At 43.7% G+C, this 12,066-nt stretch overlaps 1 protein-coding gene across 1 annotated transcript; it reads left to right on the top strand.

Annotated features, from left to right (window-relative positions):
- The first annotated feature begins 10,335 nt into the window (after positions 1 to 10,335).
- Positions 10,336 to 11,698, top strand: LOC133978761 (uncharacterized). The gene is made up of 2 exons (XM_062417073.1): positions 10,336 to 10,488; positions 10,610 to 11,698. Exons 1-2 carry the CDS (start codon positions 10,336 to 10,338, stop codon positions 11,696 to 11,698), a joined length of 1,242 nt encoding a protein of 413 aa, XP_062273057.1.
- Positions 11,699 to 12,066: the final 368 nt, after the last annotated feature.

The following is a 12,066-nucleotide window of genomic DNA, read 5'->3' as shown; positions in this document are numbered from 1 at the left end:
AACCACAGTGGGGGAGTTAATTGTTACCAGTAATGAAAAGCAGTATTTAATATGTTGCTAGTTAATAATTCAAATGTGCTGTTATGTCAACAGAATATCTGCAGGGACTTATCAGGGAAATACAATTTTTTAAAGTCCGGAATGTGTTAAAATGTCACGAATAGAAAATAATAATAGAAAAATAAGAATAGTAATACACTTAATTTCCTCATGTATTCTTTTTTGTGCTGAATGTGTTATAAGTTACTGCTTTTGATCTTTAAATCTGTTTTATTACACACTATTCACATCCTTCAAAACATTAACATCTTTCTCTTTTTCTGTTCAGTATTTTCATTTTCATTTTGACTTGCATGAGATTAAATGTTTTATAAATGTTTTAAAAGTTTTATAACAAAGTTCAGGAACGGAGACCACGCCTCATACCTTCTCAATTCCTGCAAAAGCAGTACTTAAGTCACACCCTATCCGCTCTATCCCCTTCGTCTCATTTCGAATACATCATCTTACCTTAACTACCATGGATTCAGAGATTTGCCTGAACGCCTCTGACGACGACTTATTCGCCGACCAGCCGACTCTCCCAGTCCGGATCCCATCTCCTAGAGTCCAGTCACTTCGGCGACCTCGGCAGCGCACAGCTGTCCCAGGTCCCCGGGGCTCACGTCCCTCTTCCACAGCCACCGCTTCTGTCATATGGGATACACCTAGCAGCGACTCCAGGGGACGATCCCGCCAGCGGCGTTCAAGGGACCCCACTCCTCACCGCCGCCCCTCTCCACCCCGCTCGAGATCCCGGAGCCCGGGCCGCCGGCGAAGTCACCGCGGCCAGCCACCACTCCGCCGCCGGCTACCCGACCGTCTCCCGGCTCCAAATGCTTCAGCCTGGACCGTCGTCCGCTTGAAGCAAGAGCTCAAACGTCTGAACATCCGTTTCAGCAACTCGGACAGAAAGTCTACACTTTACAGACTTTACACCGACTCGCAGCAACACACCGGACTCACCCACCGCAATCCCCAGCCACTTCCGGAATCTCGGGGACACACACGCGGAGCCCTCGGCAGCTGCTCCCCTTTGGAGCCGGGGCACTTCGCACCCCATGCCAGCTCTCACCGACCCTGAGCCTTTTTGTTCTTTCAATCACCCACAATATTCACTATCATCCTGTGCACATGCTTCCCTTCATCCCCATCTCCTTTCTCCTCAGGTTCCTACTTTTTCTGTCCCTCCTCCAGCGGCCTCCGCGGCTCCACCCCCAACGGCTCCGACCTCAGCAGACCCGACGGCTCCAACACTGGCGGATCCCGACCCCGGGGGTGTTCCCGGCCAACCACCCGTATTTCCTACTCTTTCTTCTTTTCCCCACCCCTACCCCTACCCGTTCAGCTTTCCCAGACCGCAGGTCAGAGTTGGACGAATACTTTGCTTGCGGTTTGGAGGTAACGGGTTTTATACATACCACATCCTTTTTGCATCCCAAGCAGCAGGCAGACTGAGCCAATTCAATCAGGGGACATACTGGGGTACATTGGATAACGAGTTGTACTGCTGTGTCTTCGCGGCCCGCTCTTCCCTCTGAGAAATATGCGGCGCCCCATCCCACCCAGCCACGGCATGCACACTCGCCACCCCTTTGCCCAGACCTCCGACAGTCCAGAAACCAAAACCCACCGTCTTCAGCTTGTCTTCCGCAGCCCCTCCACTTTCCATCCCTCCTAAACCGGCTGATAGCCCCTCGGCCCCCTTTCCAAAGGCCTGGACAGACGAGGGAGACCTATGCTGTTCCAGGGCGGTTGGATGGTATGTAACAATTTATCGACCTTGGCTGCAACGCGTCAAGCTGTCGTTTCCTCCACACCTGCTCCTTCTGCGGTGGGGCCCACGCCAGAGTAACCTGTCCCCATGACTCCACGAAGCAACCATTGTGTAAGTACTTGGACACTCCCATTAACATCCCTGCCCTAGCTCGTAGTTTACATAACCACCCGGACCGCCAGTTTGTAGATTACCTCGTCCACGGTTTTACACATGGTTTCTATCCCGGTTTACAGGTCATGCCCGACTCTTCCTATACCTGCCGTAATCTCCAGTCAGCCACGTCAGACCTGGACTCGGTCGACTCGCTCCTGACCACCGAAGTAAAAAACAGGTTTATGATCGGCCCAGTCTCCAGCCCACCTTTCCCCTTATTTAGAATCAATCCCATAGGCATACCCACAAGAAAATAATCTGGTAAAAAGAGACTTGTCATCGACCTCTCTTCCCCCCACGGCTCCACCGTCCCGAGCATCAACAGCCTCATCCCCACCCCAGACTTTTCCATGCAGTACGCCACAATCGACCATGCCATTTCACTGATCCGTCTCGCAGGTCAAGGTGCTTGGCTCACCAAAGCAGACATCACTAGTGCCTTCAAAGTCCTCCCCATACACCCTGACTACTGGCATCTCTTTGGTGTTTCCTGGAAGGGTGCTTATTATTTTGCCGTTCGCCTGACTTTCGGGTGTAAAAGCAGCCCCAAAAAAGTTTGAGTCCCTGTCCGAGGCTCTGTGCTGGATCCTGGTTAACAATTGCAAACTCCCGTACGTCATTCATTTACTTGATGACTTCCTCACTGTCACACCTCCATTCTCTCCCCCCGCCCACGGCCTCACTACTCTGACTTCAGCATTCTGCGACCTCGGGGTCCCACTCTCTCCAGAGAAAACACAGGGTCCCAGCACTTCACTTGAATTCCTCGGCATAACCTTAGACAAAGTTTTACTTCAAGCATCCTTACCCACAGACAAACTCAATAGGATTTCACTCCTCATCTCCAACTTCCTCCTGGCTCCCCAGTGCACTAAACGGCAGCTGCTTTCCCTGCTGGGTCACCTTAACTACGCCATCTGTAACATTCCCCAAGGCCGGGCCTTCCTGTCGCATCTCCTTTCCGTATCAGCCGCCATCCCATCCCTCCACGACCATATCACCTTGGATGAAGGTTGAAAAATGGAATTACAACTAATTCCTGTCCTCTTGGAACGGGATTTCTTTCTTTTATAATGACTAGGTCTCCAGGCCCAGAGACATAGACTTATACACAAATGCAGCCCCGTCCATCGGCGCCGCCTCCCGTCCTTACCATTTCCAGTTTCATCTCATATGCCCACTCCATTGTAAGGATTAGAACAACCACTATCCAAATGTGGCGAGGGTAGGGTAAATTACTATCAGGTGTCAAATATCTTCAAGAAATGTAAAGGTTGCACGACAACGCCACCCTGGGAATTTCACCCAGAGAGTAGACACACAGGTTCGCTCTATTCACTTGGCTTTGAGACGTGGTTCAAGGTATAAGAATAGTTTTTTTTATTACAATCTTTTAAAACAATAAAATGGTCAAAGTCACTCACACCATCCCTTCCCCCCATCCCCACGACCCTCACTTCTCCCTCCCTACCCTACGACCCCTCGACCCTAACCTTACATCCCCACGACCCTAACCCCTACATCCAATCGACCCTCACCCCTCATCCCACCTCTTCGACCTTCATCACTTTTGACCCTCATCCCTACCCATCTACCCTCAACCCCCATCCCTACCCTTCGACCCTTACTCCTCACCCCCCACCCCTTCTTCCCTATCCCTCAACCCTTTTTCTAATTCACACAATAAATACTTAAACTCATATCTTAGTTGGCGTGGTCTTTGTTAGTGAAAACAACACTATCTAGTCCAGCTTTATTTCTTAGGTTACCTTTGCCCTGGTGTCTATTAATGCAACTAAACTGAATGGTTGGACTATGTGTCTGTAGGCTCATCCAATTCCAGCACTTTGGTCAAGATAAAAAAAATCATGTAAAACTGACCACACTGCAAAAAACTGTATCAACTGAAAGAACCCAGTACCAAGTAGTATCAAAACCACAGTCAAACTATACCAACATTTGATCCTTTCTGTACCCACATCAAGAAAAAAAATTACTATTTGCATGGTTTTACTCTCAGTCAATCATCGCAATTATTGTTTCTATCTAATGCGACCAGCCACTACCACAGCAGCTACAATCCATACAGTCTGTGGTGGTGCAGTCAAGCGTGGTGTGTTTGACGGGGTGGTCAATTCAGATGTCACAACATTTTTTACAGATATCAGTGGTACATAGCATTATAACGATTTTAATATACTTACATTTTTAAAGTTGCACTGTAAAAACTGGACTCATGTCGCCATTTATGAGTATTATGATTATCACAATGTATTTTTTGGAATGTGATATTTATTGGGCTTTATTTGGTATTCACATTGAGTTTAGGTTGCATTACCCTGCAGTATGACCCTGTTGAAATTATCTGAGGGAAAAGTGAAACCATTATGGAAAGTTTTCTCAAGCCTCTCATTCAGCTGCCAGACTGTTCACTGGAACTAGAGCTGTGTTTAGTTTGGACCTGTGTTTTCTTTCAGCAAGTTGTCCAACACAAATGGTTTCAATTACCCATTTAGATTTGACTACAGTATGAAACTAACGACAAATGTGACAATCCTGATAAGCAGATTACAGAAAAGGGGAGTCTCAAACATTTGTTATTCATGTATAGATTCAGTGATGATAATGAACAAGTTAGGAGACACTGCTGAGACACATATCAGGATTATACTACTACTAATAATAATAATGATGATGAATACATTTTTTGAAGAGCGCTTTTAACAATAATCAGCAGGGTCAATTAAAACAATAAAACCATACAAAATAAATAAAATCACAATCAATAAAAGAAAATAAAACAATCATGATTTGTGATTAGGTCAGTGCAGTCACAGAGGGATTTGGGAGTGTATGGGTGGGGCAGGTCAGTGAGGTGGTGATGGTGGTGGGCGTAGGGGGTGTGTTGTGGAGGGATTTGAAGGTGAGGAGGAACAGTTTATATTGGATGAATAAAATCACAATCAATAAAAGAAAACAAAACAATCATGATTTGTGATTAGGTCAGTGCAGTCACAGAGGGATTTGGGAGTGCATGGGTGGAGCAGGTCAGTGAGGTGGTGATGGTGGTGGGTGGGGATTGTTGTGGAGGGATTTGAAGGTGAAGAGGAACAGTTTATATTGGATGCGGTGTCACACTGGTCTAATTGAGGGTCAAAACACACTTTCAGTACATTTAGAGATGACTCAGAGAAAATCATTAGTCTTACAGATAATGTGATGACAAAAACAATGTTCACAACTGGGATATTACAACCTGCTGTAAAATGAAAGTGCCTCCCAGGTTTAGTGACTCTCATGTCACATTACATTAGTTGGACGATCTGCACCAATTCAGAGCAACTAGGATTTACACACTTGCTATTTTAGACAAACAGGTGATGGAACTGAGGAACCATTTCTAGAGTGATTCATGTGGAAAGATAAAAGGTGCAGCATCTTTGCTACCAACATCACTCATTTGGCCAGGTGGAGTACCTGTGGTCACTAAGTGCATGTAATGGACTCTCAGTTGAAGGCCTTGAACTGACTATATTGTCCCAACCTTAAGCTCACAGCATGCAGCATCCCTCCAGTTTGAAGTTTTTTGAGTGCCTTCAGAAGATTATACTTTAAGCAATTCTTTAGACTTCAAATAGTTTCTAAAGCTATCTCTAAGCTCTTGACACAGATCTTAAAGGTTTAACTGCAGTGGATGGCTGCATGAGCTAGAAATGATGGGGATTCATTTCTTCTGATGAAAATGTTGACACTGTTTCTGGAAAGACAAGACAAGCTGAAGTTTTTAAAATGTAAGTTTTCAATGCAGTGAACACAATCATTGAAAATCCATTCACCTCAACTGGGGTTGGGGCAGACATATCATTGATAGATATTGCAATAGAAGTAGTAGGCAGTGTGAGGAAGCCTGCCTCATCAAAAAGTCAGACACCCAGGCAGATAAGAACTGCTGCTTGTATTCTGCCTTCATAGAAAGAAAAAAAGTCTTGTAAAATTGGTGCTGTGCTATGTATTAATTGTTGTCTAATTACATACAACAGTACTCCAAATGTTTTAAGCACCATCGATACATCTCTCTCTGCTAGCTGTGAGAGAACACTTGCTTATTATCATTTATTTCTGTGTTCTTTGTTAAAGGATATATTACATGTATGTAAATGGACTGTAATTATATAGCACCTTTCTAGTCTTTCCGACCACTCAACGCGCTTTACACTACAACTCATTCACCCCATTCACACACATGAACACACATTCATACACTGATGGCAGCCCCTGCCATGTGCCAACCTGCACATCAGGAGGAAGCTAACCATTTACACACATTCATACACCGTTGGCACAGCAACGGGAGCAATTTAGGGTTAAGTGTCTTGCCCAAGGACACATGTGGACTGGAGGAGCCGGGAATCGAACCGCCAATCTTCAAATTGAAGGATGACCGTTCTACCTCCTGAGCTTCAGCCACCCCATATGTATGTGTGATTACACATTGCATTTACTTATTTGAAGAGGGTTCAGAATATTCTCTCTATTAAGTTTTCAGGATGCTCTGTTGTCATAGCAATAAACAAAGAAAACTAAAGGAGTGAAGTGAGAAAAAATATAGGAAAAATAGATAAATTAAAAGGAGAGAGGGGTTAATTGTGATAAGAATAATACAAGTGCTAAACTATATCAAAATACACTTATGTGTATATGTATATATTCTTAGCAGTACTGTACTAAACATGTGACAGGATCACCATGAACATTAACAATTCACTATAGAAATATATGATAGGTCCTGCGAAGACCATGTATGATAAATATGGTTCTGTCTCTTCCTGTCCAAGTACAATTAAAAGTCAGGAGTTCCTCAGCAGGGAAACTTGAATAAATCCACTATTAAATCCTTGACAAAAACATAGCAAAGAGGTTTGAAGAAAAGGTTTAGACAGCTAAGGTCCATGCTTCTTCAAAGCTTAATAAAAAGAGCAATGAGCACTATTTACTGGCACAGACTATAACACAACCCCATTTTGTGATCATGTGGCAGGGATTGACCCTTGGTGGCCATAGTGTCGCAGTTAAGGACCCCTCCCACAGCAAGAGGCACTGTCTCCATCTTGTGGACAACCAGTCTAACAGCAACAGCCTCCATTACATGGCCTTCCTCTACAGGCAGCTTGTAGAATTGCAGGAGAGACATCAACAAAGTCAGACACTGAAGGAGCTATTGCATTGCCAGCTGCTGATGTTAGCTATTCACATTAATTATTTGCAGGACTGCTGGAGCAAGTAATTAAAACAGCTAAACAAACACAACTGACCCCTGAATTTTTGTGGAGTGCAGGAAAAACCAGATCAGAAGCGACTTATCAATCTACACCAATCTCAACTCCAAGCTTTTCATCTGTATGTGAAGGAGAACTCTTTCTTGGTCCAATGATGGAGTGGCAATGGAACTAGGAGAACTGAGCATGTTTATACACTATGGGAAATAACAGAACTAGACTTTCCTAGTTGTTGTAGACATATTTTCCAAATAGATAGAAGCTTCTTGTAAACATGCAGAAAATAAAGAGCTAAACATTTCTTTTAGGAACATTTTTCCACTTTGGGGAATTTCCGAGAAATTGTCATCAGACAATGAGTAACATTTTGTTAACAATACAATTTCATGTTGGGCAAAACAAATGGGAATTGATTTCAAGCAACATTGTGCTCACCACCCTCAAAGTGGGATGCAGTTGAAAGAGCTAATGAAGTGCTGAAAAGCAAACTCACAGAGATGGTGGATGAGACACAACTAGATTGGGTTTCTTGTCTTCATGTAGTATTGATGTTTATGGGAGGAAGACATCATTCCACTGTAGGTTTATCTCCACATGAAATGTTGACAGGCAGAGTTATGCCAATGGGTAAGAATTTGTATAACGGACATAAGAGAGATACAGATCATATCCTTGCAGAGGAAGCCATAGTAGCCTATTGTAGGAAGTTAACCCATTATTTGAGTTCTATCTCTGCCCAGGTGAAGGCTGCATTGTCACAACAGCTGAGGGAGGGAGAAAAGACCCACCATTACAACTCGGGGATTGGATTCTGATGCAAGATCTAAAGAAGCGACATTGAAATTCCCCACATTGTAGAGGTGCATACCAGGTTCTGCTTATTAAGCTGACAGCAGTATAACAACTTGCATAACTTGGATCCACATATCTCACTGTAAGATTGCACCAATACCAGAAAAGCAAGATGGAAGGATAAGTTGCTGTGAGAATGACGGTGATCATTTGCAGCTTCCTGATACTGTAATCTACAGAGACATTGGAAGAAGATCCTAATACACCCTTAAAGAATATATATATATATAGAAATAAGAGAACTAAAAGACCCCTATCAAGACCAAAGAAACCCCTACACAAAGATTAAGATATATTTGATCTACTGTCAATGGATGTGGAAGGTAATAAATGGTACCAAATGATGACTTACAAGATAAGACCTATATGGTCAGATTGGCTTGTATTAACAGTACTATTTGTTCCTCCCTGTGATAGTAGGGAAATGTTTTTAGATCCTGTTTCACATCCAATATGGAAAAAGGGATTGCACAGAGTCCTGTGTTGGTATGTTTGGTATCATATGTCAGAGTATGTCAAAGAGTATCTTAAGTGTGCTGAAAATATGGTACACTTATGTCACTTCTGCACTTGTGAATCAGTTGACCTTGCACTTTAAACCCGGATAAGTTGAGTTTACTCAAACAGTTTTAGGAAACTGGTTGCCCTAAAAAAATTAAGTAATGTTTGATGAAAACTTGAGTGCATTTAACTTAAAAAAATGAGTGGATGGCATTGTTATTTTGAGTTCAATACACTTAATACCAAGTTAAGTGCACTAACCTCCAAGATGATTAAACTTAAAAACATTAGTAATATCAATTGCTTTACATATTTATTCCACTTATAACTTTAAGCTGAATACACTAACCTCCAAGTTGATTTATCTTAAAAATTCCTTTGCCCAATTACTCCACTATCTGAAAAGTTATATAAAATCTGTTTTAAAAAAAACAAACCAAAAAAAAACTATACAGATTAAATTAATTAAGAAAATAAAAAGCAAAACCACAAGAGTACATTCTTGTCTACATGTTTTAATGAACTTGTCTTTATCATGTTATCAAACAAAATAGGTTTGCAATCAAAAAATCCAATAGGACTCTTGTGAATCAGGATGGCATTAACCTTTGTGTCATCCTCCCGGGTCAAATTGTCCTGTCTGTTTTGACTGTTCCTTCCTTCCTTCCTCTTTTCCTTTCTCCTTCCCTCCCATCCTTTCTTCTTCCCTATTCCTCCCTTCCTCCCTCCCTCCTTTCCTTCCTTTTCCCTCCCTTCCTTTCCTTATTTTCTCCCTCCCTCCTTTCCTTCCTTTTTCCTTCCTCCCTCCCTCCATCCTTTCCTTCCTTCTTCCTCCCTACCTCCCTCCTTTCCTTCCTTCCTTCCTCCCTCCTTTCCTTCCTTCTTCCTTCCTCCTCCCTCCTTTCCTTCCTTCTTCCTCCCTTACTTATTTTCTCCCTTCCTCCTTTCCTTCCTTCTTCCTCCCTTCCTCCCTTCTTTCCTTCCCTGACTTGAGGACAACAGGAGGGTTAAACTACAAAATCAATGCCAATGCTATACAACATAGGTAGCAATAGGAATTAAACTAGATCAGTGCTAATAACACAAATCATGCACCAATCAGGATGGAATCAAATCGCAAAATCAGTGCCAACAGTAAACATGGTATTTTTAAAGTGCAACATTACAAATAACCAAGCACTCAGATCCAGAGCAGTGGTATACGAATTCAGAACCCTGTTTTAATCAATAAATGTACAGATAGATGGAGTTAACCTGCTGGGCATTGCTGCCTGTCGCACCTCCTCCGGTGCCCATGGGTCAGCTGCAGGGTCATCAGCCAGGAACCACCATTCACCAACGTTTCGCTCCTTTAATCACTGGAACGTCTCCTGGTGGCGGAGCAGTGACAGGGACGTCTCCCTTACCCCCTTTCCACTGAGCTGGAGCTAGAGCTTGCTAGGAGCTGGTGCTACAGCGAGTGCTCAGTTGGTGCTAACCCGAGCAACTCTTACGAACCTGTTTTGTTTCTACCGGCAAGGAGCTGGCAAGGAGCCACGCAATTACGTCACTGTATAACGTAGCCAGCGTGCGCCTTTGAAGCACTTCCATGATTCACCAGTGAGAGGCAGCAACATGTCACAAGGCATCTAGCCCGCCGGAAACCAAGAAAAAGAAGAAGAAGAAAAAGAAGAAAACAAATAAGTAGAAGAAGAAAACAAAGAAGCGGGAAAGAAGAAGGAGAAGATGACGAAGATGGAGCAAATTGCGGCCGCGATGCAAGTGCTGTTCATGTGTTTGCAAGCGCACATAGAAATACAGGAACGGAAAAAGTTACTGCTTAGCACCATTCTTCTGCGTCGTCAGCGTACCAATCGCCCACAAAGCCGATTACACGCCAGGAGACAGGTATGTTTGATCGATGACATTGCACGCATGAAGCTAGCCTTTAACTTTGCTTACTTAACTGTATATTTAATCCAGTTAAACGTGAAACACATTGACTAAAATATCACCCTTTATTCTGTAGCTCGTTCTACGGCTCGTGGCCAGGCGGAGATCGCATGTGATCTGGGAACATCCACGCTCACGCCACTGGTGGGACACGATTGTTCCGGATTTCAATGCTCAGCAGTTTATGCAAAACTTCCGGGTGTCCCGAGACTCCTTCATGTACATCTGCGATCGGACAAAGACCATCCTGGCAAGACAGGACACAAACTACCGCTTGAGTGTACCAGTGGAAAAGCGGGTCGCAATTGCCATCTGGAAACTGGCGACGGGCAGCGAATACAGAACCATCAGCCATCTGTTCGGTGTCGGCCTGAGCACCGTGTTCAACTGTGTCCAGGAGTTTTGTAAAGCAGTCAACACAGTGCTGCTGCCAGAACATATCAAGATTCCTGATGGTCCAAAGTTGATTGAATTGGCCACATTTTTTTCCAATCGATGGAGAGTCCCACAGTGTGTAGGTGCTATAGATGGCAGCCACATTCCCATAATTGCACCAGAGGAATACCCCAAGGACTACTTCAACCGCAAAGGCTGGCATTCAGTTGTTCTTCAGGCTGTTGTAGATGGAAGAGGCCTTTTCTGGGATGTTTGTGTCGGCTTTCCAGGAAGTGTGCACGACGCAAGGGTTTTCCGTCAGTCACATTTGTGGGATGTTTTGAGTGGTGGACAGTTGCTGGGCCTGAACAAAGTGAACATCTCCGGCTGTGATGTTGGACATTATCTCCTCGGTGACCCCGCCTACCCCATGCAGAGGTGGCTCATGAAGCCGTTTTCGGACACTGGGAGACTGACCCCTGACCAACAGAACTTCAATTACAGAGTGAGCAGTGCACGCTCAGTAGTGGAGATGGCTTTTGGGAGACTGAAAGGACGATGGAGATGTCTCCTCAAAAGAAATGACTGCAAGCTGGAACTGTGCAAGACCATGGCCCTGACCTGCTGTGTTTTCCACAATATTTGTGAGGAGCATGGTGACAATTTCATGGAGGAGCTCCCAGGCAGACACTTCAATGTTCAGCCTGCTGTCCAAGCCTTACCTGACAATGGTAATCCAGAAGGCAGTGATGTCAGGGCTGCTTTGATGGAGTACTTTAGTCAAAATTGAGACACTGTATATGTTCTGCATCCTAGGCAGTACAGTGTGTGTGTATATATAATATTGTTCAATGCATGTGGTTTTGGTTTCATAATAAAGTTTATGGTGTTAATTGACTTCTCGCGTGTATTTCTGGCGGGAGTGGGGTTGGAACTAATAAGAAATGAAGATAAGTGTTGCAAGATTTCTTCAGAACTTGTGGTATGTCATTGTACTCAGTAAAAGACAAGAGGGTTTTGGCAAACAATTTTTATTGTAAAATAGTTATAAATAATAAAAAAGTTATACACAATAAAAAAAGTTTTATGCACAATAAAAAAAGATATATACACTAAAAAAAGTTATGCACAATAAAAAAAGTTATATACAGTTAAAAT

Source organism: Scomber scombrus, chromosome 4, assembly GCF_963691925.1.
Source record: "Scomber scombrus chromosome 4, fScoSco1.1, whole genome shotgun sequence".
In the NCBI taxonomy this organism is placed as follows: Eukaryota; Metazoa; Chordata; class Actinopteri; order Scombriformes; family Scombridae; genus Scomber; species Scomber scombrus.
Note: the sequence above shows the minus strand (reverse complement) of the source record. Positions and strands in the feature narration are given on the sequence as shown.

Coding starts and splice junctions, on each gene's coding strand:
- LOC133978761 (XM_062417073.1), top strand. CDS start 10,336: ATGGAGCAAATTGCGGCCGCGATGCAAGTGCTGTTCATGTGTTTGCAA. Junction 10,489..10,609: donor GATTACACGCCAGGAGACAG/GTATGTTTGATC, acceptor TTTATTCTGTAG/CTCGTTCTACGGCTCGTGGC.